This window comes from Spea bombifrons, chromosome 4 (genome assembly GCF_027358695.1).
Source record: "Spea bombifrons isolate aSpeBom1 chromosome 4, aSpeBom1.2.pri, whole genome shotgun sequence".
NCBI classification, from domain to species: domain Eukaryota; kingdom Metazoa; phylum Chordata; class Amphibia; order Anura; family Pelobatidae; genus Spea; species Spea bombifrons.
In genome coordinates this window covers 1,949,803-1,976,171 of record NC_071090.1, presented here as the reverse complement: position 1 = coordinate 1,976,171, position 26,369 = coordinate 1,949,803, and the positions used below count along the sequence as shown (strand labels likewise).

The 26,369-nt window shown below is 43.0% G+C and overlaps 1 protein-coding gene across 1 annotated transcript in view; it reads left to right on the top strand.

The window, feature by feature from the left end:
• The first annotated feature begins 1,517 nt into the window (after window positions 1-1,517).
• PHF21B (PHD finger protein 21B) overlaps window positions 1,518-26,369 on the top strand; it is a 43,120-nt gene continuing 18,268 nt past the window's right edge. Inside the window, exon 1 of the mRNA XM_053462712.1 lies at window positions 1,518-1,810. Within this exon, the coding sequence (XP_053318687.1) occupies window positions 1,793-1,810 (18 nt within the window). The 5' untranslated portion in view covers window positions 1,518-1,792. The remainder of the gene's footprint in view (window positions 1,811-26,369) is intronic.

Here is a 26,369-nt window from a genome sequence, read left to right as displayed (position 1 = left end):
AATAAGCGCTGGAGCTCCTGTGGCCTAAAAGTGTCCCAATGGTCAGGTTATAAGATGGCTGAGCATTATATGAGTTGTAGCCCCCTTACTGCTTATCAAGTTAAATTAAAATCACTGCTTCGGACAGCAAGCTCACAATTTCTTTCCGGGCATGCGCAAACACGCCTCACAGCCGAGACCCCACCCCTAATCGCGCGCACCCACGGATAATCGCGCGCTTTCTACTCACAGTTTCTCTGATATCCCTCCACCCGGAGATATAGTCCGCTCCGCCGACAGGTGATGACGGGAGTTAGACTTGGGTGTCCAGCTTTAACGCCGCCCTGGCTCCCTGGCACTCTGCTTGGCGGGAGTTACCACACAAGCTCTCCGGAAGTCTCCACAAAGTTCTGCCCGAACCCCTCCCAGCGCGGTGTCACGAGGTACATCCCCCGCGCGAGACACGGAAAGGGCGGGACTGTCGGTACTGTGGAAGCTGGAAGCCCCGCCTGTTGTACCCCTCAATCTGCCTCCACCCCACTTACCCCCCAAACATAACCTTCTCAAGTGCCTAAACCCTCCGATACCCCTCAAATAACTTCCCAAAGTACCCCTACCCCTTATACAATTGCCCAAACCCCTGCGTACCCCTCATACATTCCCAAGATACCCTTCCCAAAGTGACCTACCACTCAAAAAACCGCCAAAATACCTCTACAACACTTCAAAGTGCTCAAACCCCAAAGACACCCCTACCTACCCCTCAAATCACTCCCAAAAGTGACCAAACCTCTGCCTAAAGCTCATACAACCCCCTAAAGTACCCCCACCTTACCGACCCCTCAAAAACCTTCCCCGAAGTGCCCCTCACCCCTGCCAACCCTTTAGGTACTTTCCCAAAGTGTCCCTACGCCTCAAATACCTCCCCGAAGTACCCTCACGCCTACCTACCCCTCATAAAACCACCCAAAGCCCCTCCCAACCTGTGAAATAACTTCCACAACTGCCCCTACCACCCAAACTTCCTCCACCCCTGCCTCCCTCCAATAATCCCCATTTACCATCACCCCCTCTTTTTATATTCCATTCAGTCAAGTTCTTCTTACACCCCCCCTCATGTACCAACTTCTGCTCCAGCCTCATCTACCCCCTACCTACTTATCCAACCCCTGCGAGTTCTGCCCCACGCTGCCCCTACTCCTCCATACTCTCACTCCTCTCCCTGTCACTCTCCCTTTTCCCCCCTGCTTGTGTTTGCATCATTTTCCTACTTTTCCCTCCTCTTCCTCCTCCTGTTACTCATCCCTCCTCCCTTCCCTTCTCCTAACCCCCATATCTCCCATCCCTTGCTCCCTCCCCTCTTCTCTCCCCCCATCTTGCAGTATACCCCCTCCCTCTCTTCTCCCCACTCTTTCCCCATCTCTCCCCCTTCTCCCTCTCTCTCCCCCCACTTCCCATAACATGCCCTCCTCTCCCCGCCCCCTCCATCCCTTCCCTTTTCCTGGAGCAAGCTACAAGGATTTGGAGTAATATTGCGGAGCTGCTGCTGCTGGAGATTAAGACGAGACCTGAATATTTATGAGCTGCTTGGGGGACCTGCCTCTCTCTGTTTACTTGTCTTTGTTCCTCCCCATTTACATCAAACTTGAGACACTTTCTCCATCTCCCTCTCCACTCACTTCTTCCTCTTTTTCTTTCTTTGCTGTTTTTCCCCCCCGGAACACTTCTTTTATTTATTATTTTTTTCTTGCAAGGATTGCTGGCTTCTTCCTATCATCCTATTACCCCCTTTTTTAAGAAACTAGTTGCACAGATGAAGCAGGAGCCACAGGTAAAAAAAAATAATACATTATTCTTAATTGTTTTTTTAAACAATATCTCTAGATGTGTCATTTTTTTTGGTTTAAATTCGTAGAATTTCGGTGGTCCTGATGCAGCCAGGCAGAAGGTGACAAACTTTGTCCTTCCTATATAAATAAATATGTCCAAGTTTACGCGATTTCATTGTTTTGTGTAGCTGGAGATGCTTTGGAGGATTTGTAGAATTACTTGTGAAATTGGTCAAAAGGGCTGGAAAAAAGTGGAATTTTGTTGCATTGCTGGAAATTGCCTTTTTTCACATTTTCACTCTGTGCTGGGGTTTGATGACTCCTGGTTATGTGGATGTGTATAAAAAACCAAACGAGGACTTTAAACCGAATCAAGAGCTTCTTTATTGTTATTTTGTTGCAAGTTTCTTCTTCTTTTTTTGTTAATGTGTAGCAGCTAGAGGATCATAACTGCCCCCCCCCCGGGTTATAACAAATAGGAGAGGGGGCTGCATCTTAATGACACTCACGTGACATTAGCTTTTAGACTCTCTATGTGAGATATTTTTTTTTTTTTTTTTTTATTTTGTTGTAAGTTTATTTGTAAATACCCAGCAGCAAGAGGATCATAAATACCCCCCCTCCAAGGGTGATACACATTGAGGAGGGGGCTGCATCATAGTGACACAAGAGTGACATTAGCCTTTACACTTGCCCACGTAGGGGAATTTTTTTTCTTTTCTTTTTTTTTTTCCTCCCAACTCCATAGTTTGGGAAGCGTCTGTAAAAGTGCTTGTTTTTGGTTTGTGGGGGGGTATCTGAGTGCTAGTCAGCAGTATGTGAAAGCCCCCCAGCAAGCCCGAGAAGGTGGGCTTAGAAACGCAGGAGCACGATCACTACTTACTAGGGATTTCTTCACTATTTTTTTTTCTAGGCGTCCATTTTGAGTTGGTCGACATGTTTTAGGAAGGTGTAAAAAAAAAATGTGTACTTTTCTTTGCAGCGACTTTGTGCTGCTGCTTGTGCGATACAGTGAGGGGTGGGGGGTCTTTGGCCAGATGGAGCTTGAAGCCCCCTTTGTTGCAGATTTTGCTGCATTCCCCCCCCCTCCTCCTTTGACTTCGTGAATCACTTTATTCAGGCACTTTCACTCTTTCTTTTTTTTTTTCCTCCTCGTGCAATATGGCAGCTGATCCAACCCTGGAAAGTTGCTGCTGTGCATGCATTGTGTGTGTTGCGTGTTGTGTGTTTGTGCTGTGATTGTGAACAGATGCCATTGAAGGACTCTCCCTGCCTCCCATCCCCTCGGAGTGAAATGTCAAACAACTTTAATGTCACAAGCCCTTTAAAGCTGTCGCCGCTTTGGTTGTTGTGTGTGTGTGTTTTTTTTTGTGCTGTGACCTCCTGTGTGTGTTTGTGTATTGGTTTTGTAAAGCCCCCAAGGGTAAAGGTGTGCAATTTTTTTTTCCTCCCCATTTTTTCCCCCCCTTCTCTCCTGCGAATGCATTTGGCTTCCTCCGGAATGCAGCTTTCAGCACCAAACTTGGAACAGCTCCCTAGCCACACGCCGGGCTTTTTTATTTATTTCGGTGGGGTTTCTCTTCTCCCCACTTTTTAAAAGTCCCCTCTTTGTGGTTTCGCCCCCCTCTCCGGACTTGCACCTTGTGCATGCACTCTCAGTTTGGTAGTGGAAGCTTCCATTTTGTGAGGAAGGGGTGTTGGTTTCTTCCTAACATGGAGAAAAAGTCTGCAGAGTTTGAGATGGGGGATGGGCCCCATTCATGCTGAACATTACCATTTTGATTGCTTTGATGCCATTTTTTTTTTAGTGGGGAGGGGGAAGGGAATAGTATACCCTACTCGACAGAGCACAAAGATGTCGTAATCACTGCACGGAATCAAATCAGATACTTTCTTTTAGAGAAGCTAATCTTGCATTCCCCGAAACCCAAAGCCTTCTGGTCCTTTCACGATGGAAAGGAAGCAAGTTGTTGACTTCAGCTTTCTAAGCAGCGCAGATACCCCCCCCCACACTGCAACAATGTGTTTGAGAGCCGAGGGGCAGTTAATGTGTTTTTATTATTCCGAGTGAATCCGAAACAACGCTGCAGTCATTTACACCATCGAATAAACCGTGCGTCCCTTCATCGTGTGTGCATTAAATGCCAGATTCCGGAATCGGAACAGCAAAACACATTATTTCACTATACTGCCCAAACTTTTATATATATATATATATATAAATATAAAAATATATAATATATACATATTTCTATGATCCGAGTCAGTAAGATACTTCATTAGCTTTATCACGGAATTAAAAGTAGCAAGGGCTTTATAGAACTAGCTGGAAGTCTACAGTTGTGTGAAAATAAGTCCAAATGGCCAAACCTTGAAAATGTAACACAATTTCTACCCAATACACCCCAATGAAAAGTTGTGTATCTGGATTGTGTAAAAAAAAAAAAAAGATGGCTTGATGTGTTTGGAAGTCTTATCTTTGAATGATTTCCTGATTGAAAAAAGAATTGTTAGTTAGAATTTGTCCGTCTTTTATATTTTCCCCTCCTCCGTACCTATAGGGTTTGTTGGTCGTCGTGATGAAATGCGCGATGTGCCGGTTTGGCCCCGTAGCAGCGGAGCCACTTACATGACGGACAGCCCTTCATTGTCTGCTGAATAAACAGCACGCTTCGCCCTACGGTTTGATCTAGTTCTACGAGCCGGCGAGCGCGCTTTCCTTCTTAATAAAATAATTATTATATACTTTACTCCCTGAATATGTCCGCTTCCCTAAGGAGCCGGCGCTGGGATATAAATACGTTCCGTATCCAGAGCTTTAGCGAGATGCGATTCTCGGCGCCAGCTGCACCGGCTCCTCGGGCTGATCTTGGAATAGTTTCATAAAAGTATATTTTAAGGCTTCCGCTTATCGGGATTCGGTCCTTTTTAATTATTATTTTATTTATGTTATTGGCCGAGGTCTTGAGAACTGGGGAGGGATGTTATTAGGCATGCGCAGAAATCACATACTCATGGAAACAAATATTGTTTAAAGTGACCTTGCAATCAACCAAAGAACCCCCTTTTATTCAGGTGTAGGGATTTATACCCATTATGCATGTAAATAAGGACACAGTAACGTGGCACTTTATGTATCGGACCCCCTTGTATTACTTATGAGGCCGCTGGCACGTCATGTACTATATCAGAATAAAGGCCATGTTTATGAAGAGACCGTTCTGGATGTGGAGTATTCATTGGAAACATTCCTCTGGTTTCCACGGCGACTGCTCTACATTTACAACTTTTCTTGTTTTTCTCATCGGAGTGGCCTTGCATACCACCATGAGGACAATTCTGAATGAAGCCCGCCGTGTTTCGATAGCAAAAGGTTTAAGAAGAGATTTCCATGAGTTCTTTTAGAACAGGTTGAAAAGAGAACCAGTAAAAGGACTGGGAACTAATTGCTACATCGATATGAAAAGGCTGCATTTTAATATTATTTGTAAACAGAGGAATGACTCGGTGACTCTTTGAAGGCAGGTTATCATTTATCGCTCGTGCGTCGCTGTGTATATATTTAGCGGAATTGTTTGCAGGGAACCTTGCTCATCACCCCGGCGCTCCCCATTGTGTGTTGTATTGTGTGTCGCCATCTGCTCACAAGCCAACCTGTGCAGATTTTAATTGTGTGCTCGGCTTGTTCACGCATCTTCCTGTAGACTTTCATTAGTGCGCCGGTCAGACCAGGGTGGAGGACAAACCAGCCGGAGACCTAAATATTCACAGCCAGATTTAAACACAGAAGAGAAATCTTTGCGTTACTTTATAGGAAAGTGGAATTGTCTCTTTTCTTTAAGATAATGGACTCTTACGGAGCGTTTTGAGCATACGGAGCATTTCGTGATCGTCCTTATTTGCGTTCTCGTTTTTTATTTTGTTTAAATCTCGGTATTGGGGTGGAAGCGACATGGAGGTTTTTGCAGATTTTGTGTCGTTTATGTGCTGCCAGAAAGTAACCCTTTCCTGAAGAAAGCCTTCGTGCGAAACTATGCATGTCGTGGGGATGGCTTTGCCCTCCGCTATAGTTACCAATAAAAATAGGACTAACGTTAAAGTGTGGATTTCACCAACTTTTTGTCTTTGTTTTTCCACTTGTGTGAAATATATGCGTCACCTGCTATGACATTGGGGTCTATTCACTAAGGAGGGCGCTTGCAGGAGAGATGTACATTTTAGCTCCCTGCGTTAAGGGCCGACCACAAGGAGCTTCTCCTGCAAGTCCTGTGCTGGCCCTGTATAATGGATAGGTAATGTGGGAAGTTTCTATATATAATATATATTATATATAGGGCCCGCATCCCTTAACACAGAGTGATATCAGATCTCCCTCCTTGCGATCTCCGTCCTTGGTGAATAGACACCATGGCCTCTAGTGCAGGATGGGGTAACTTGTATCAGTCATGCTAATGATAGTCTATAACTCCAGCTAGCTCGGCGATGGTACAGATGGCTGAGGATAATTAGAGTTATACACCATCACATGCTGGAAGGTGTTTGTGAGGCCAGTTTATACTTGGGAATTCGGTAAACACTCATGACATTAATGAATGATTTTTTATTAAGAAATGAAGGAAACGCCAATGATAAAGCTGATGTTGATGTGAAATATGCGGGGAATTTATTCCAAATCTCCTCCGTGTCAGATGTCAATAAAGATGTGAGTTTCAAAGAGATCCGCTGGTAGGGAGGCCATTCCTGTCCGTTACCCTTTGGGTTTGTCCGGCGTCCCTGGAACCTGCTCACGGATGACTCGCTTCACTCGTGTTTTGTTATAAGAAACAAAATATCATAGTTACTGTGTAACTATATAACTGTTATATGATGAACGTTTATGGGATATGTGGATGTGTGACATCATAAATCGAAGTATTAGACTTCGCACCCAAAAATCTGTGTAATTAACAAAAAACCAACAGGTGGGGAAGAAAAGAACTTTAAAGCCGGCTGACAGACACCGCATGAAGCGTTTTATACTTTTCCATATGTGCGTATTTTACAATCCACCTTTCTGCCGGTTGTTTGCTCTGTAATTCCCACTTCTGATTGGTAATAAAAGTATTTTAAATGAAAGACCGGGGCAAAGTCCAGCAGGCGGCCGGCCAGCACTGTTTTTTTTTTGTTAATTTGGGTTTGTTTTTATGTATTCTGGTTTCTCTATTCAGCTTAAGTTTGTCCAAACCTGGCCCTCTCCCAGTTTACAAGTTCTTTATCTGTAAAACCCTTATAAAGTCTGAATTTTATAGAGAATTAATGAATGAGGATTTATTGTTCAGGGATATTCGATTGATCAGGTTGTCTGATCCATTTCTCTCTCCCCCTCATGGTCGGTAAAAAGGCTTTAAAATGATAGCAAATCTTGTGTGTAAAGAAGCCACAAAAACACTTGTTTGATTTGTACCGACTGCTTACATTGTATGCATCTAATCTCATTACACAGCATACTCCAACATATATATACTTATGGCGGGGCAGTAATGAGTGAACGACCACATGCAATGCTGTTCATTTGGGGTATCGCACGCCGTAAGAGTTAAGTTATCTTTGGCGAAGATTCTAAAACTGAATCTGATGAATGTTTGGAGCATTGCAAATTCAGCTACTTATACTGTACTTCATTTTAAGTCATTACCAGATGCAGAATTAATTACATTACCCCAATTATACAATCCTACATCTTCGCATGCCCCTTACATCTCCTCCCACCCTTCCTCTCCCTTCTCACTCCCCACTGCCATGTATTGATTTTGTAAAGCAGTACGTATAGACAGGGAACACTTGTCGTAAATCGTTACTACAATATATACAATATACAATATATACAATAACTAAAATCAGCATCAATAAATTGCAATTATTAGAAACATAGATTCAGACCCCCTCGGCCCCCGGCTAGTCGTCCGCTTCTCCTGCTGTAACGACTCAAACCTTAATCAGTCGTTGGTCTCGTCTTAGATTCAGGAGCCGTATGTCTATCCCATGCATGTTTAATACCCTCACTGTATTACCCTCTACCACTTCTGCTGGGAGGCTGTCCTGTTTATCTACCGCCCTCTCAGTGAAGTAAAACTCCCTTCCATTCTATCTCAGTCTCTGACTCTCTAGTTTTAGATAATGGCCTCTTGTAACATTTATCCTCCTTTTTCAAATAAAAACTCCTCCTGATTTATGAGCTAAATAACTTTCAAAACAGATTCCGGTAACAGTACGTGAAAGCATGTGATTGAAATGACCCGGAGAAAAGGTCCGGCCCTGGGGGTTCGTACATTTACAATATGCAAACAATGATCAAGAAACTAATTTTTCTCACATCAGACAGCCCCACTTTATTGGAAACAATTTATCAGAGGATATAAAATGACCCCCAGTCTGATGAATCAGCAGCGTCGAGTCACACGCACAGAAAAAGCCCAAAAACAGGAATCTGATGACTGCTCTGTTTTATATTCTACAATGGAACAAAGGCATTAACCGGCTGCTCATTGCCTCCCGGAGCTGCTCAGGGTGCTGAACTGCAAGAAAACATTCTATGGAATCCAACCGCTTTCTCCAGTTTCACATCTTTATTAGTAAATACAACTTTAATAAAAACAAACGGGGAAAATGTATTTTCTAAGGGATTGAGTCAATAAAGAGGCCGGTGCTGATAGGTTTAAATATTTATTGCTGTAGCCGTAGCAAAAATAGAACACGATCTCCAGTGCATATTACAGATCTGCGTACGTTTAACATGATAGAACACATCGTTATTGTTACTGCTTGGTTGAGGGTTAAGGGCAAACTTAAAGTCCTTAATGGCTTTAAAACATTCCCAGATTCCGGTGTTAAAATCAGGAATAAAAGCAGCGTGCTGATTGGCTCATCCTCCAATCCCGTGAAGTTTGGGTGATTCTAATACATTTTTATTGAAGCATAATTGGTGTCTCTAAGAATGAAATTGTGCAGCTGAACTTAAGGTAGCAACACCTTCAGGGCCTCAAATGCCACAAGACATTTCAGTAATTTGCTGCCTTCCCTGCAAATGTCATGCTGATGTCCGCACGGCCAGGACTCAGCAATCCCGTCCTCGGGGGCATTTCAAAATGGCGAGATTATTGCAGGTTGGAAAACAATTGTTATTCTTCTATTCCTACCAATAAATGTAATACCTGGTATTTTTATTCCTTCACTGCGATCAGGTTTTATGCCACATTTAGCTGTATGTATATATATATTTTTTTTTTCACTAGACATTTATACTTTATAGCGATGCTAATGAAGTCCGTTCCTCCATAGACTTTAATTATTCAGAGAGTCCGGCTGGGTGATTAAGACTGAGCCATTCTAATTTTTTCCACAGGCAGTATGATAAGGAGTCGGGGTGTTTAGTAGATCGGGGGTCAGATAACAGAGTGAGAATCATACAAATGGCTGATATGCAGCTGCCTGAAAACTTTATATTATGGGGCAAAAACTACAACTGGGGTAAAAAGGGAAACAGAGTAGGATTTTTTAAATGTTATTTTAATCAGGTTTTTTGGGAGCGTAACACAGCGTGTCGGGTGTTAAGTGGGAATATGTTTGGAATCTCCCCCAATTTTGCTCGCTACCAGATCAGGGCCCCCACAATGTCCTTCGACGTTTCGCCATCATATTCATGTTCTTTACATTATGATTTAAATCATCGCAGCCCGAGAAGCAATAAGGGCCTCTTAACAACAAACCTACGTGCAGCTCAGTTCCTTCTCCAGCCTCTTCTGAAAATCTTTCTCCAGGCTTACTGTAGGTGGCTTCCCTGTGACTGGATATCTTCACGTGGGCTGCGCTCAAACACGGCTACAACATCTACAACACAACATACGTGTTAGGTCTGCGGAGAGAGCCGGTGAGATTCTCATCCACGAGGATAAGAAACCTAAAGAAGTCTCCCCTTTCCATACTTTATTTCATTCATGCATGTCCGTAACGTGCAATGATCTTAAAGCAAGTACAGCCTTTAACCCTTCGAGTGGCCCTGCCTGCAACACTCTCAGCCGTCCTTCTTCCTCCCCTTCTTTCCCAAGCCTTCGTTTCCAGTCGCTGAGTGTTTCTTTGTTTACTCCAAAGATCGCATCCGATTTATTGCGATCCACGTAAAGTCCTTCTGACTTTGATCTCTTGGCATATGTTCCCAAACAACTTAGGAGGCGGAAGCTATGAGGAAGCCGCTATCAGATCGCTCGTTTGTGCATCACCTGGGGCTTCTCCAGAGGGAAGAAGGGCCGCTTAACAGACCATGAAGCCGCACCTGGCAGCCCACCGACTACTGACTGCAAGGGATTAAGGAGCGGTCAAGGGGACGTCAAATTTGGGTCATAATACAGTGTATTGTCATCAAAAAAACAAAAACCAAACAGAACTTTGTGAACTTCTAGTCCCGGCAGCTCCAGTTTAGACAAAATGTTGTGATGTTTTTTGGAAACGTTTGGATCACGCGGCGAGCGAATTACCAGGGAGGCCAAGTGCCGCGGCGCGTTTATTACTCCCAATGCTTGTAAAAACCTCATCCTGGCCTTTAATAGAATTTATTAGTCACCGAGCAATGTAGCAAAACACTGGAGATATATCTATTAGCCAAGGTCATTTCAAGTAATAAAGAAATTCAGTTCCAGCATTGGGAATGTTTTTCAAAAGTAAAGCATTCTGGGTGCAGCCAGCTGGGTTCGGACCGGCATTAATAATGCGTGACGGGGTTTAGGGGTCGTGGAATAAACATTTGGTAAACGTTCCAGGCGCAGGTGAGGAGCTTCATCGAGGTTAAAGGACTTTCCGAATATTTTAACTCTAGATATCAGTGCGAGGTTCACTTGGGAGTCCAAGAGTTTTACATCCTTCACATCACGAGTGATTGCGGTTCTTTAACTTCGTTCCTCTTTCATCTTATTGTAAAAACTTGCAGTCTTCGTCATGCATTCATTTTCAAAGTCTGATTTATGTGTTTTTTTTTGCTTAGATTTGCTTAAAGGGGACCGATTTGCCTTTAGGAGAAGCTGCAGCTCTGGAGCTGCATTGAACCACCGCTTCTGCACTGTTTTTGTGCTAGGATGGCACTTGCATTGAAATCAATGAGAGTGCGTTCTGCTCATGTACACAGGGTCTCCCTAGACCCCCTGGAACTCTCGTGGCAGTCAGCGCTTGGCAAGCAGGAGTGTGTTTGGCTCTTTAACCAGTTAGGCCAAAAACTGTTAGATTTGGCACATATTTGCATTTTTCATGTCTTGCCTCATTAAAAAGAGAGCCTCTATAGTGTGTACCAAGGAGAGGGACTTTGCTTGAGGCCCATCTTGCTTGGGGTATCTTCAAATTCTGCCATCGGTTTACCAATATATAGGAGAATGTGTAACGTAGCTATACTTCAGCTAGACCCAGCTCGGCTGTATATATTCCGTATGTATATATATATAAATATTCCGATGTCATGTTATTATTTTTATTCTGCCCAGAATAACGCTAAATAAATGTTTTCTGAATATTTTCTTCCATCGCCCCCAGGATCCGGCGATGGCGGACAGCGCTGTATCTGCTGCCATATTTCTTCTACCCCTCTAACCAGAAAGTGGATACATTTTTGATGGATGAGGTGGAGCGGTTGTTGCCGCACCAGGGGATACTTATAAAGAGTAATTCTGGAAAATGGTTTAAAAGTAGCTTTATCGTCATAGCAACCAATGAAATGGTCTTCCTGGCTGGTCACTTTCATTGGTTGACGTGTTGATTGACCACTTTGAGAACATTACAGCAGAATCTCTCTTTGAAAATGACCCCCCCTTAGTCTTTCCCGAATCTCTCCAAGTTCACCCCTAAAACTTCTCCCACTTTGCTCGATATCCCTTTGTTTCTTGTTTTTTTTTGGTGGATCTCTCCCTCACGTGCAGCCTCCTTCTCCCCTATTCCTGCAGTCCCCCTACCCCATCAAACTGGGGTCTCTGTTACCCCAAAGACAAACGACGAGACCTTCCTACTTATCTTACGCGTTGTGATGCTCTCTGTTGCGTACCGGTTACTTTGTAACACAAAACTGCTGACATGACTTAGATTACACCACATCTCTCTAACCCATGGAAATATTATATGTTCATGTCATATTCTACACACTCAGCACCTTACTGCGATACTACGATTTAAGCAAATGGAGTACGGACACGGTGCAGCGACACTTGGAGTATTATTGATAATAAAAAGACGTAGGAAACTAAAATGTAAATATATATATATTTGATAGTCTCTTTACACCCAACAAATCTACTGTGTACAGCGCTGGGGGGTTATATTACTGTATACAGCACTGGGGGTTATATTACTGTATACAGTGCTGGGGGGTTATATTACTGTATACAGCGCTGGGGGTTATATTACTGTATACAGCGCTGGGGGTTATATTACTGTATACAGCGCTGGGGGTTATATTACTGTATACAGCGCTGGGGGTTATATTACTGTATACAGCGCTGGGGGGTTATATTACTGTATACAGCGCTGGGGGTTATATTACTGTATACAGCGCTGGGGGGTTATATTACTGTATACAGCGCTGGGGGGTTATATTACTGTATACAGCGCTGGGGGTTATATTACTGTATACAGCGCTGGGGGTTATATTACTGTATACAGCGCTGGGGGGTTATATTACTGTATACAGTGCTGGGGGGTTATATTACTGTATACAGCGCTGGGGGGGTTATTACTGTATACAGCGCTGGGGGGTTATATTACTGTATACAGCGCTGGGGGGGTTATTACTGTATACAGCGCTGGGGGGGTTATTACTGTATACAGCGCTGGGGGTTATATTACTGTATACAGCGCTGGGGGGTTATTACTGTATACAGCGCTGGGGGTTATATTACTGTATACAGCGCTGGGGGTTATATTACTGTATACAGCGCTGGGGGTTATTACTGTATACAGAGCTGGGGGGGTTATTACTGTATACAGCGCTGGGGGGTTATATTACTGTATACAGTGCTGGGGTTATATTACTGTATACAGTGCTGGGGGTTATATTACTGTATACAGCGCTGGGGATATATTACTGTATACAGCGCTGGGGGTTATATTACTGTATACAGCGCTGGGGGTGTTATTACTGTATATAGCGCTGGGGGGTTATATTACTGTATACAGCGCTGGGGGTTATATTACTGTATACAGCGCTGGGGGTTATATTACTGTATACAGCGCTGGGGGGTTATATTACTGTATACAGCGCTGGGGGGTTATATTACTGTATACAGTGCTGGGGGTTATATTACTGTATACAGCGCTGGGGGTTATTACTGTATACAGAGCTGGGGGGGTTATTACTGTATACAGCGCTGGGTGTTATTACTGTATACAGCGTGGGGGAGGGTTATATTACTGTATACAGCGCTGGGGGGTTATATTACTGTATACAGCGTGGGGGAGGGTTATATTACTGTATACAGCGCTGGGGGGTTATATTACTGTATACAGCGCTGGGGGTTATATTACTGTATACAGCGCTGGGGGTTATTACTGTATACAGAGTTGGGGGGATTATTACTGTATACAGCGCTGGGGTTTAAAACTCAAAGAGAAATATCTGTTTTCCATGAGACTCCCCGTGTGTTTGTAGCCGCCGACACGGATGGCGTGTAGATTAAATTATATTATTTGAACAGCAAGAGTTACTTTGAAGAGAAATCGCTCTCTTTTGTTTGTTTTTTTTTATTACGTATCCAGATATTCATTATTTTTTTAGTTTCAAAAGTCTGGCAGCTTTGTTTAAAACGTCCTTTAATGAACTTCTCTTAGCAGCTTGTAACCAAGCAACGCATTTTATCACACGGCAGAGGAAGCAGTCTGCAGATGGAGTTACACTCAGTCATTTATTCATCATACAGTTTGTACTCGATAGCGACTCGCCCAGAATGTGCAGAGTTAGCTGCTTGCCGCTAATGACTTGATCTGAATCCCAGATCCGTTCTCTTTGCTTAACATGGTTGATCAAGAGCTTCCGAAAGGCTCCATGGAACTCTAGTGTGCCGCGTTCTGAGCTTTATTTTGTTCTTAGTTCCATGATGGCGGAATAATAGGAAACATTTCAGAAATGTAACGCTGACATCAGAACACGGACACTCCAGAATCCAGAATGAAAATCTTATCGCGCTGCAGTCATGCTTCGCCCTTAACGGCTTATGGAGCCCACTTGCTAAAGTAAGCATTTTAAAGGTGCCGTTCCGCTTACAACACTCTAATCGCACTCTCTGCCGCGCCAAGCAAATAAGCCTTCGGAAGATCTGTCGTTTTGTTCTTTTCCCTCTGAAGGTTCTGTCACATGAAAACGACACAGAGAACTTCAATAAGCCCCTTTTTGGTTTCTATGACAACCACTATCAGGGTCCGCTTTTGTGTCACATGACCATTGAGTGTTCCTGGCAAAAATAATGGCCAAACGAGGCCAAATTTCGTATGATTAGAGGATTATTTCAGGGACGGGTTTTGGGATTCCAGCAAGACTGGGAATGATGTTTCCGATGCAGCATTTAGTTATAAAAGTCTTCAACGCAGCTCATTTAACCTTTAACCTTAGTTCAAGTAGTATTGCTCAGTTTCATGGCCTCTGAATGCTAGGTTAAGCCCCCTCCCCCACTCATACTGGGGCCAGTGTGTGGATATGGTGATCACGTTTGCTGCATTTTGTCTCATTTAGGGTTCTTTTTATTTACTTTTATTTGCATTATAGCGATAACCGTATCACCCCCCCCATTACAGTGCTAGTGGTCATCCCCAACTTACAGCATCAAAGAGAAACTTTCTAGCAGCAGAACCCCGTGCGTGTTCTAAAACCTTGAGATGATTGGCATTTCCGAAGCCTTCCTACACACATTGAAACGTCGCTCACCTTCCTTACGGGCAGACGAGAAGAGCCAAGGCGTCAGATTCTATATTTCCTAACGTTTGCCAGGAGATGGCATGCGAGGTTCAGAATTGCATGAATTCATAGAAGACGAGAGAGCTCATACCTGGCTGTTAATCTGTTGCTTTTACAGCAATTTAAGAATTTAGATCAAAGCGTAAAGCAAACAAACCACCAAAAACCTGGAATGCTTGAAAATTCAACGTTACTATGGCGACGAGGAGGATAGTGAAGTTAACGTGGCAAGAATGTCTTTTTCATAGCATCCTCTTTATATAAGTTTTTTTTTTCTGGAGTATGGTTTCTCTGACCATCGGAATTCTGATGACCAGAAGAAATCTTAAACTACCAAATCCCCTGTTTTCATGCCTTTTGTGGGATATTCTTTGTGCGCTTTAATAGTTAAAGACAGGCCGTATTACTTAACCTATCCCAAACCCAACATCTCTAGAATTATCCGTGTTAATTCAACATCACTAGAATTATCCGTGTTCAGCGTGATCAGCCGCACTGGTCACACGTAAACACGTTACCATAATCCTCCGTTCAGCTGTGATTTTTCTTTTTTTGGGGACTTTTAATATAAAATCTGATCAGTAAATTAACATTCACATGAATGTTTATGCAAACTCTGCATGCATTCTTAAAATCTCGTCTTTTAAATAAATTGGCCAATATCCAATGTTTTCCCCGAGGCCGTGGCAATGACGGTTATTATGCGGCTGATTGAATTAATTCTTAGATGCATTCAAGGTCCGAAGAGAAAGCGTGTTTTATAATACATCTATTATCTGGTGATTGGGATATAATTTAATTCTGCACTTTATAAATTATTAGAAGTATGTAAATTAAAATTGTAGCCTTAGAGTGAATTTCTAATGTCGCATAAAATCGGATTATTTATAAAGAGATAGAACCCCCCCCCCCTTTCCCCGACATGGACGTCTCAAGCGAATCAGGATTTGTTTTGCTTTCCAGTAAATATTTTCAAAATATAGTTCATTGTTTCTGTGATGTCATAAAAAAAGTAAATGGTCATCAAAACCCAGCTTCTTTAAAAAGGTTGGCACAGAAAACCATAATAATGGCTTAAAAATAGAATATAATACATTTCCCCTTATATTTATAGCTAAAATTCCATTTAAAAATACTATTTTATGGCTGTTTAATTTACAAAAAAAAAATCCCCAGGGCACCCAAACACGTTCCTTTCTCTTCTGTTGTTATTATTTATGTGTATATATATGTTATTTTTATATATATATATATGTAGCACCATCATATTACTCAGTGCTGTGCAATGGGTAAGCGGGTCGTAACAAGTATTACAGAAAATAACAATTTGGCCACATTGAGAAACAAAAGATAAAGAGGGCCCGGCCCTGGCTCAAAGAGCTTACAATCTCCTAACGCCGATTATGTTTGAGCTCCCAGTAAGTGCTTTGGGAGTCAGCTCGTCACCCATTTATCCAGGGGGCTGCTCATTGAGATAAGCAAGGATATAATTATAGTTTTAAGATCTCCCCCCCCCCGCGGGATGCTGGGAATGGAATGGGGGAGAGGAGATGATGGAGGGAACGCCGGTGCGGGACACCGCTTACAAAGGAAAGCACAAACATTTACTTCAATAAATTCAGGAGATAAAAAGCTTGTAAAACATCCCCGGTGACGCGAAACGCCTGCTTTAAAATAATCAAACTTTCCTAGGCCGGGAGAGATCATTTTCATCCTGCAATTCTGCTTTATCACAACAGAAAGAATCGCTTCTTTTATGTTCTCAGTTTGTGAAGCTTCTTCTCTCTTGCGATTCTTATTATTACAAATTTCTAATGTCTTCTGGGTGTTGCCAATGTGTTTTTGTTTCCTATAATGATTCTTTACATCCTGTGGGGCGGTATTTGGGTTTAAGTCGGCCTGGTTCCAATAATACAATCGGGATTTAAATCACATACTGAAAAAAGCGAATTCTTTCAATCAAAAACTGAAACTTTGACACTTAAAGCTGCAGTTCCACCGGCTGTATTTATTTACTACTAAAGCCAGCGTTGGAAACATCGTTCATAGTCCCGCTGAATGTCGAAATCCTTTCACGGAAATAACTTTGTAATCATGGCTCATTTGGATTATTTACCATGTGACACAAAGGCAGGAACTGATAGGCTGTTGCCATAGAACTAAAAAAAAATCTTAAAAGCTAACGTTTTTTTGCTTTACATGAGAGAGCGCGATTAGTGTTTTTTGGTAAAAGTCACACTTTTTTGTGGCAAAATCCGGTCCTGATCACTGCACCATTTCTGACTTTTCAGAGCGAAATTATTCAGCCTACACTTTGGGTGGAAAAAGTATATCCGGGTCACATGACTCACGTGATCGCTACTGTTAGCAATTCAAAATAAAAAATATGGCTGTATGCAGTTTTTCAGCAAATATTGCAGTTTTTGTAGGTTTAAATTGAATAAGTGGCAGTGCAAAAAATAGAAACACAATATATATATTTTTTATGTACTGCCAATTCCTACATTAGAATGACTGGGTTCCATTAACCCCCGAGATGAGTTTTGCGGCCCGGCATAGATCCTCTGATTGGCGTGTTCATTATTTGTTGTCTCGTATGTACAGATTTATAAGACGTATACATGGCTTAGCTGACGTGATTCACCGTGACAATTTTTCAATGAAATAATAATTAAAGTGCCTTTATCGTTCCTCGAAGCGCGTATTTATTGAACAAAACCAGTAGGGTAAATATGATAAAAGCACACATTATGTAACGCGGTACTCTGATTAGAAAAGAAAATGCCTTTTGAGTTAAAATTCCCGGCGGAAAATATTTCCACTCTCTAATTGCATTAAACAGATCGCCATGCAGTTGGATTCGATTTCAAAGCAGCCAACTAATAAATGAATTCCAGCTCCTGCGGAAGGAAAGCCGAATTTCAAACCATTGAGTGGTCGTCGCGCGTTCACTCGATCTCTCAGCCTCTGTTACTTGAGGTGGCCGAAAAACCGACTCGAAATGATTTCTTATCTTTGAGAAAAGACACTAATAGTAACTAGCAATTAGATTGTAAGCTCTTTTGTTTATTTGAGTCCAACTTGTGATGTTCTGTTAACCCAAGAATATAATGGCTCAATATAATTGTTTTATTATTACTATTATTATTATTATATATTTATTATTATTATATATATTTATTATTATTAATGTATTTTTATTATTATATATTTATTATTGTTATTATTATTATTATTATTATGTCCGTAAGTCACGATGGAATGTACAAAACATTTTTTGGATCTAGAAAGAGCGTTTGTAGTATTTTTTCTAAGGGGTTTTTGTTTTTTCTCCCCGCATTGGGTTTTTGTTGGTGGCTTCTGCCGGATACCCCCGTCCTGACAGCGATGTCCTCTCTCTACCTTGCTGCCTGCAAACAAAGATGGATGCCCGACTAGATTGTCAGGGGAATACGCGCTCACACCCTCTCTCCTTTCTCTCTACACGATTGCATTCCAGACCCTAATTGGAGGCAGAGTCCAGGACGGGGGAACAGCTGTCTCCTCATACGAATGCTTTCAGGGAGGGGGTTATTACCAGCCTTCCTTTCTGGCAGATGGATCCCTTACTCCCAATTACCAAACAGATGCAACCGCAAACAAAACCCAGCACCCTCGTGGACTCAGCAGTGCTCTCTACCACTCGTGTCAAGCAAAGTGATTTGCGAGGATTTTCATCCTTTTCCCGAATGATCACTTTTGTTACTTTTCCTCCCGCAGCGATACATTCGCCTCCTTCCTCTGTTGGCTGAATGCAAACACTTTTACAAGTTATTTGTTGTGTAATCGTATAAAAAAATTATCAAACAACCCCAACAAACTGTATCCCGCTGCCGGTAGAAAGTGCTGTCCATTGTCCGCTGACACGGGTAAAAGTGACGGACAGCATCTGCGCCTTGGCCTCACAGCCACATAATTCTAATATAGAGGAATTTTATCTGTGTGACGGGATGCCTGTTTTTGCACCAGATTTCGTTTTTTCTCCCATTCTGCGCCCAATTTCACATCGATCTCCCCAACAATGTTTTGAATATTTTGCCATCTCTTTCCCCCAAAAAGCCCACAACTGTCTTTCTTTCCCCTGCATTAAGCTTTCTCTCCCTATCACTGTCACTTATTATGTCAACCCAACCCCCGCCCCGGCATCTCAGTCCCCGTCAGTTGAAAAACCGCCCTGTTTCCTCTGCTTAGCCCCCCCGCTACACCGAACGGCCCAGGTTACTAAATCATAATCTCATCCGGGTGCAGTCAATCGATAAGCATCACAAAATACGGAAACACTCAGCTGCTGCTCCACTTTTAGTTGTTAGGACCTTGCTATTTCTAGATAAAGAAACCTAGAACCTACCAGCGGATCGGCCCCATCCGGCCCCCGTCTAGTCTCCCGTTTCTCGTGCTGTAAAGACTCAAACCTTAATCAGTCGTTGGTCTCGTCTTAGATTCAGGAGCCGTATGTCTATCCCATGCATGTTTAATCCCCTCACTGTATTACCCTCTACCACTTCTGCTGGAAGGCTGCTCTACTCATCAACCACCCTCTCAGTAAGTGCTACATTACATATGTCGTGAGGACCTACTCTAGCACGGGAAATCCATCCTGTTTCCGCGTTCCGTGTGTACGTTCCGGGATGTAGCACGTGGGCTCTATAGAATGAGGGAATATGGAGAGAGTTCTCCTGGTGTCCTCTCTGTACGTTTCTCCTTTTCAGCCCATTAACCGTTATGTTTTCAGTAAAATCGTCCTTTTTCCCCCAGCGATTCATTTGACCTGAACTCTGTTGCTACGATACCCACAGGTCTCTTATGATTTCATTTTTTATTTGCTATTAAATTGAAACCCAAATTAAAAAAAAAAAAAAACCAGCTACCGTTGCCTTCAAGTCTAAAACGCTTCACGCTCTGACGACCTGGCAGCCAGACTGAACGCGAGCGATGTCATATCAGCACAGTGTAATCAAATGAAGTCAAATGGCAGCCAATAACTTCCTTTCACAAGTGAATCTCATCCTCAAGTGAACATATTGAACATCGCTGTATACAGTAATATAACCCCAGCGCTGTATACAGTAATATAACCCCCAGCGCTGTATACAGTAATATAACCCCAGCGCTGTATACAGTAATATAACCCCCAGCGCTGTATACAGTAATATAACCCCCCAGCGCTGTATACAGTAATATAACCCCAGCGCTGTATACAGTAATATAACCCCCAGCGCTGTATACAGTAATATAACCCCCGGCGCTGTATACAGTAATATAACCCCCAGCGCTGTATACAGTAATATAACCCCCAGCGCTGTATACAGTAATATAACCCCCCAGCGCTGTATACAGTAATAACCCCCCAGCGCTGTATACAGTAATATAACCCCCAGCGCTGTATACAGTAATATAACCCCCAGCGCTGTATACAGTAATATAACCCCCAGCGCTGTATACAGTAATATAACCCCCGGCGCTGTATACAGTAATATAACCCCCAGCGCTGTATACAGTAATATAACCCCCAGCGCTGTATACAGTAATATAACCCCAGCGCTGTATACAGTAATATAACCCCCAGCGCTGTATACAGTAATATAACCCCCAGCGCTGTATATAGTAATATAACCCCCCAGCGCTGTATACAGCAATATAACCCCCCCAGCGCTGTATACAGTAATATACCCCCCAGCGCTGTATACAGTAATATAACCCCCAGCGCTGTATACAGTAATATAACCCCCCAGCGCTGTATACAGTAATATAACCCCCCAGAGCTGTATACAGTAATATAACCCCCAGCGCTGTATACAGTAATATAACCCCCAGCACTGTAAACAGTAATATAACCCCCAGCGGTGTATACAGTAATATATCCCCCCAGCGCTGTATACAGTAATATAACCCCCCAGCGCTGTATACAGTAATATAACCCCCAGCGCTGTATACAGTAATATAACCCCCAGCACTGTATACAGTAATATCACCCCAGCACTGTATACAGTAATATAACCCCCCAGCACTGTATACAGTAATATAACCCCCAGCGCTGTATACAGTAATATAACCCCCAGCGCTGTATACAGTAATATAACCCCCAGCGCTGTATACAGTAATATAACCCCCAGTGCTGTATACAGTAATATAACCCCCAGCGCTGTATACAGTAATATAACCCCCCGCGCTGTATACAGTAATATAACCCCCCAGCACTGTATACAGTAATATAACCCCCAGCGCTGTATACAGTAATATAACCCCCCAGCGCTGTATACAGTAATATAACCCCCAGCGCTGTATACAGTAATATAACCCCCCAGCGCTGTATACAGTAATATAACCCCAGCGCTGTATACAGTAATATAACCCCCAGCGCTGTATACAGTAATATAACCCCCAGCGCTGTATACAGTAATATAACCCCCAGCGCTGTATACAGTAATATAACCCCCCAGCGCTGTATACAGTAATAACCCCCAGTGCTGTATACAGTAATATAACCCCCCAGCGCTGTATACAGTAATATAACCCCCCCAGCGCTGTATACAGTAATATAACCCCCCCAGCGCTGTATACAGTAATATAACCCCCCAGCGCTGTATACAGTAATGTTGGGGGCAAAAACCTGGTTTTATCTCATTTTTTTCCAATAAACTCCCTTTCTCCGCAGACCTGGAGCCGCCGTCGCTGTCAGTCATGTGATATTTGGGTGACTTTCCCGGGTCAAACCCCACACTGAGCTGATGCTTTATGGCGATGCTAATGAAGTCCTTTCTTCCATAGACTTTCATTAGTTAGTGAAGAACATTCTATGATTTTGGAGCGATTACTTGATCTCTTACTGCTTACCGAGTCATCGTGTGGCACACAGTGGAGCTTCCTGTGGCAAATGCTAAAATACACAGGAAAAACCCTGAAATATTTGATACGCTGCTTGTTTCTTTGAAGAAAACAGTCGTTTGGAAATCAATTTCTATATATTTTGAATAATGTTTTTCCCCGCTGTGTTAATGAACGCCTTTAGATTTATTGATTTATTTGTAATTACATTCTCTGTCAGAAATCAGAAATTATTTTTCGCCGTAATTCAGACCGTTCTGAAGGCCGATGTGCGAATGACTGCCTCGCTGGGATGTGGCTGCCGGGTGTCCGTTTTCAGAGGGATTTTGCTGATAATTGCGGCTTTTCATTATAAATGAAATTGAAAATGAAATTCCTGCTTTAACCATTTAGGCCCTGAGAGTTGCAAAGTATATTAAAAATATGGAAACCGCTAACGACCGACGGGTGAAAAACGGCCACAAATCTCTCTCTTTCTCGGCTATTTCGGTGTGAAACTTAGAATTTAGCTTTAATGATTTGTTTTTGCCCGTTATTTGATTAAATAATACTTTTGTGGTTTATGTATGAGGAGCGCGCACTTTATTGCAAAATGTGTGAAGAGAACGCGATACGCAGCACGTGAAATTGGCTTGTGTTTTCACCGCCTCGCCGTATTATTTCATATGTATTGATTCAATCCGGGTGAAAATGGTAAAAATAACCCCTCGCAACCCAAATGAGATTCTGATGATATTATACTCCGGGCCGATAGGAAATCCACAGCATTTTGGGCAAAAGAAACCTACCAGGAATGGGCCTCTCTGCAGTATTTGCAGTAATTTTTACGTAGCGGTATATATATATATATTGTTTATGTTTTTTATATTTTTATGTAAAGTAAATGATTGTAACGTTCAGAAAATGTAGCATTGGCCAGAATTCTTTATATCAAGACAGAAACCCGATAATTTACTAAATATCTAAATAACTAAAGTAACTTTTCTTTGGGCCATTTTGCGTGTTATTTACATAGAAGATGTGCCCTGTTCGGCCCCCATCGCCCCATCGCTCGCTTCTCCTGCTGTAACAACTCAAACCTTAATCAGTCGTTGGTCAGGAGCCGTATGTCTATCCCATGCATGTTTAATACCCTCACTGATTTACCTTCTACCACATCTGCTGGGAGGCTGTTCCACTTATCTACCACCCTCTTATTAAGTAAAACTTTATTTTTCCCTCTCAGACTCTCTAGTGTTAGATTCCGGTCTCTTGTTGTAACTTTTCTCCTTCTTTGAAATAAATCGCCCTCCTGTACTTTATTAAATCCCTTTGTGAATTGAAATGTCTCTCTCCCATCCCCCCCCCCCCCGTCTCTCTCTTCTCTCCCCATCCCCCATATTGAGACCCCTCAGTCTTTCCTGATCATTTTGTGAATGCGTTTCGCCGTCAAAATATGTCCGACTCGCTTAGATCCTTCATTAATGTCCTGGATTGAGGAGGTCGCCGGGATCCGGCCTCAATTCCTCTGTCAACCAAATCACGGCCCCAGCAGCCATCTGGCCCCTAATCGGCCGCGGCGGCATTAAAGTATCCGGGATGAGAAGAGCCGCATGTAACGGCTGGATGGAGCGTCCGAGCGGCTGCCGACGGCTAATTCACTCCCAACAAATCCCGATGATCTATTGTAAAAGTCACTTAGAAGTAATTTACTAAACTCCATTATGAGTCCGACTTATCCTGACTGCTTTATACACCAGAGCAATAAAAGCCGCGCATGTCCGTCTCAAGGAGAAAAGAGAGCGCAATAAACACAAGGCTTCTACTGGGTCCTTCACTGAAGTTCATTTGGTGACGATGATCGCGCTTTATTTTTCAGAGGTTGATTTCAAGTATTTTTAGGGATACATTTCTGCACTTGGTTACCTTACTTTACTGAGAAGGTGGTAGATATGCGGAACAGCTTCCCAGCAGAAGACCCATTTGGCCCATCTAGTCTTAGATTCAGGAGCCACATACCTATCCCAGGCATGTTTAAATTCCCTGTTTCATCCTCTACCACTACTGCTGGGAGGCTGTTCCACTTATCTACCACCCTTGATATCTCACCGTAAAAGGGGAAATGAAATATATTTGAATGCCTCGTCTTGTTTGAATGATTTTCAGTAAATCGCTGTATTTGGGTAATTACTGAGGTTCATTATTTTAGGAAAATATCCAAGCGCCCGTTTTGTAGACGTTGCTTCACTTTTTGATGACTCTACACTTTTAGCGTCTCTCGGTCCTCACGAGGCGTCCGTCACATGTAAGCCCGTTAAACGGACACGGCTCTCACGTTTCCAAGCCAGGCTCTGCTTTGTTTGTAATGCCGTTATCAGCAGGTGACTCGGTGGACTTTGTGGTCTGGCTCAACACAGGAAGGCTTACATGTAACTGCCGGCTCTCGCATCACTAATTCAATCTGACCATTAAAAGGAAACATTCAATGACATAACACTCCAGGCATGATGTCACAGCAATTGGGAAATTTCAGAAGCATCTCCATTTAATACTAGCTGCTAGCATTCAGTAATATGAAAAACAACCCCAGCGCTGTATACAGTGAGACCCCCAAGTGCTGTATACAGAAATATAATACCCCGGCGCTGTATACAGTGATATAACCCCCAGCACTGTATACAGTAATAACCCCCAGCACTGTATACAATAATATAACCCCCAGCACTGTATACAGTAATAACCCCCAGCACTGTATACAGTAATATAACCCCCAGCGCTGTATACAGTAATAACCCCCAGCGCTGTATACAGTAATATAACCCCCCAGCGCTGTATACAGTAATATAACCCCCAGCACTGTATACAGTAATATAACCCCAGCACTGTATACAGTAATATAACCCCCCAGCGCTGTATACAGTAATATAACCCCCAGCGCTGTATACAGTAATATAACCCCCAGCGCTGTATACAGTAATATAACCCCCCAGCGCTGTATACAGTAATATAACCCCTAGCGCTGTATACAGTAATATAACCCCCCAGCGCTGTATACAGTAATATAACCCCCAGCGCTGTATACAGTAATATAACCCCCCAGCGCTGTATACAGTAATATAACCCCCAGCGCTGTATACAGTAATATAACCCCCAGCGCTGTATACAGTAATATAACCCCCCAGCGCTGTATACAGTAATATAACCCCTAGCGCTGTATACAGTAATATAACCCCCCAGCGCTGTATACAGTAATATAACCCCCAGCGCTGTATACAGTAATATAACCCCCCCAGCGCTGTATACAGTAATATAACCCCTAGCGCTGTATACAGTAATATAACCCCCCAGCGCTGTATACAGTAATATAACCCCAGCACTGTATACAGTAATATAACCCCAGCACTGTATACAGTAATATAACCCCCCAGCGCTGTATACAGTAATATAACCCCCAGCACTGTATACAGTAATATAACCCCCAGCGCTGTATACAGTAATATAACCCCCCAGCGCTGTATACAGTAATAACCCCCCAGCGCTGTATACAGTAATATAACCCCCAGCGCTGTATACAGTAATATAACCCCCAGCACTGTATACAGTAATATAACCCCTCCCAGCACTGTATACAGTAATATAACCCCCAGCGCTGTATACAGTAATATAACCCCCAGCGCTGTATACAGTAATATAACCCCCAGCACTGTATACAGTAATATAACCCCCCAGCACTGTATACAGTAATATAACCCCCAGCGCTGTATACAGTAATATAACCCCCAGCGCTGTATACAGTAATATAACCCCCAGCGCTGTATACAGTAATATAACCCCCAGCGCTGTATACAGTAATATAACCTGCAGCGCTGTATACAGTAATATAACCCCCAGCGCTGTATACAGTAATATACCCCCCAGCGCTGTATACAGTAATATAACCCCCAGCGCTGTATACAGTAATATAACCCCCAGCGCTGTATACAGTAATATAACCCGCAGCGCTGTATACAGTAATATAACCCCCCAGCTCTGTATACAGTAATATAACCCCAGCGCTGTATACAGTAATATAACCCCAGCGCTGTATACAGTAATATAACCCCAGCACTGTATACAGTAATGTAACCCCCAGCGCTGTATACAGGAATATAACCCCCAGCGCTGTATACAGTAATATAACCCCCCCCAGCGCTGTATACAGTAATATAACCCCCAGCGCTGTATACAGTAATATAACCCCCAGCGCTGTATACAGTAATATAACCCCCCAGCGCTGTATACAGTAATATAACCCCCCCAGCGCTGTATACAGTAATATAACCCCCAGCGCTGTATACAGTAATATAACCCCCCAGCGCTGTATACAGTAATATAACCCCCAGCGCTGTATACAGTAATATAACCCCCCAGCGCTGTATACAGTAATATAACCCCCAGCGCTGTATACAGTAATATAACCCCCAGCGCTGTATACAGTAATATAACCCCCCAGCGCTGTATACAGTAATATAACCCCCAGCGCTGTATACAGTAATATAACCCCCGCACTGTATACAGTAATACCCCCCCAGCGCTGTATACAGTAATATAACCCCCAGCGCTGTATACAGTAATATAACCCCCCAGCGCTGTATACAGTAATATAACCCCGGCGCTGTATACAGTAATATAACCCCCCAGCGCTGTATACAGTAATATAACCCCCCCCAGCGCTGTATACAGTAATATAACCCCCAGCGCTGTATACAGTAATATAACCCCCA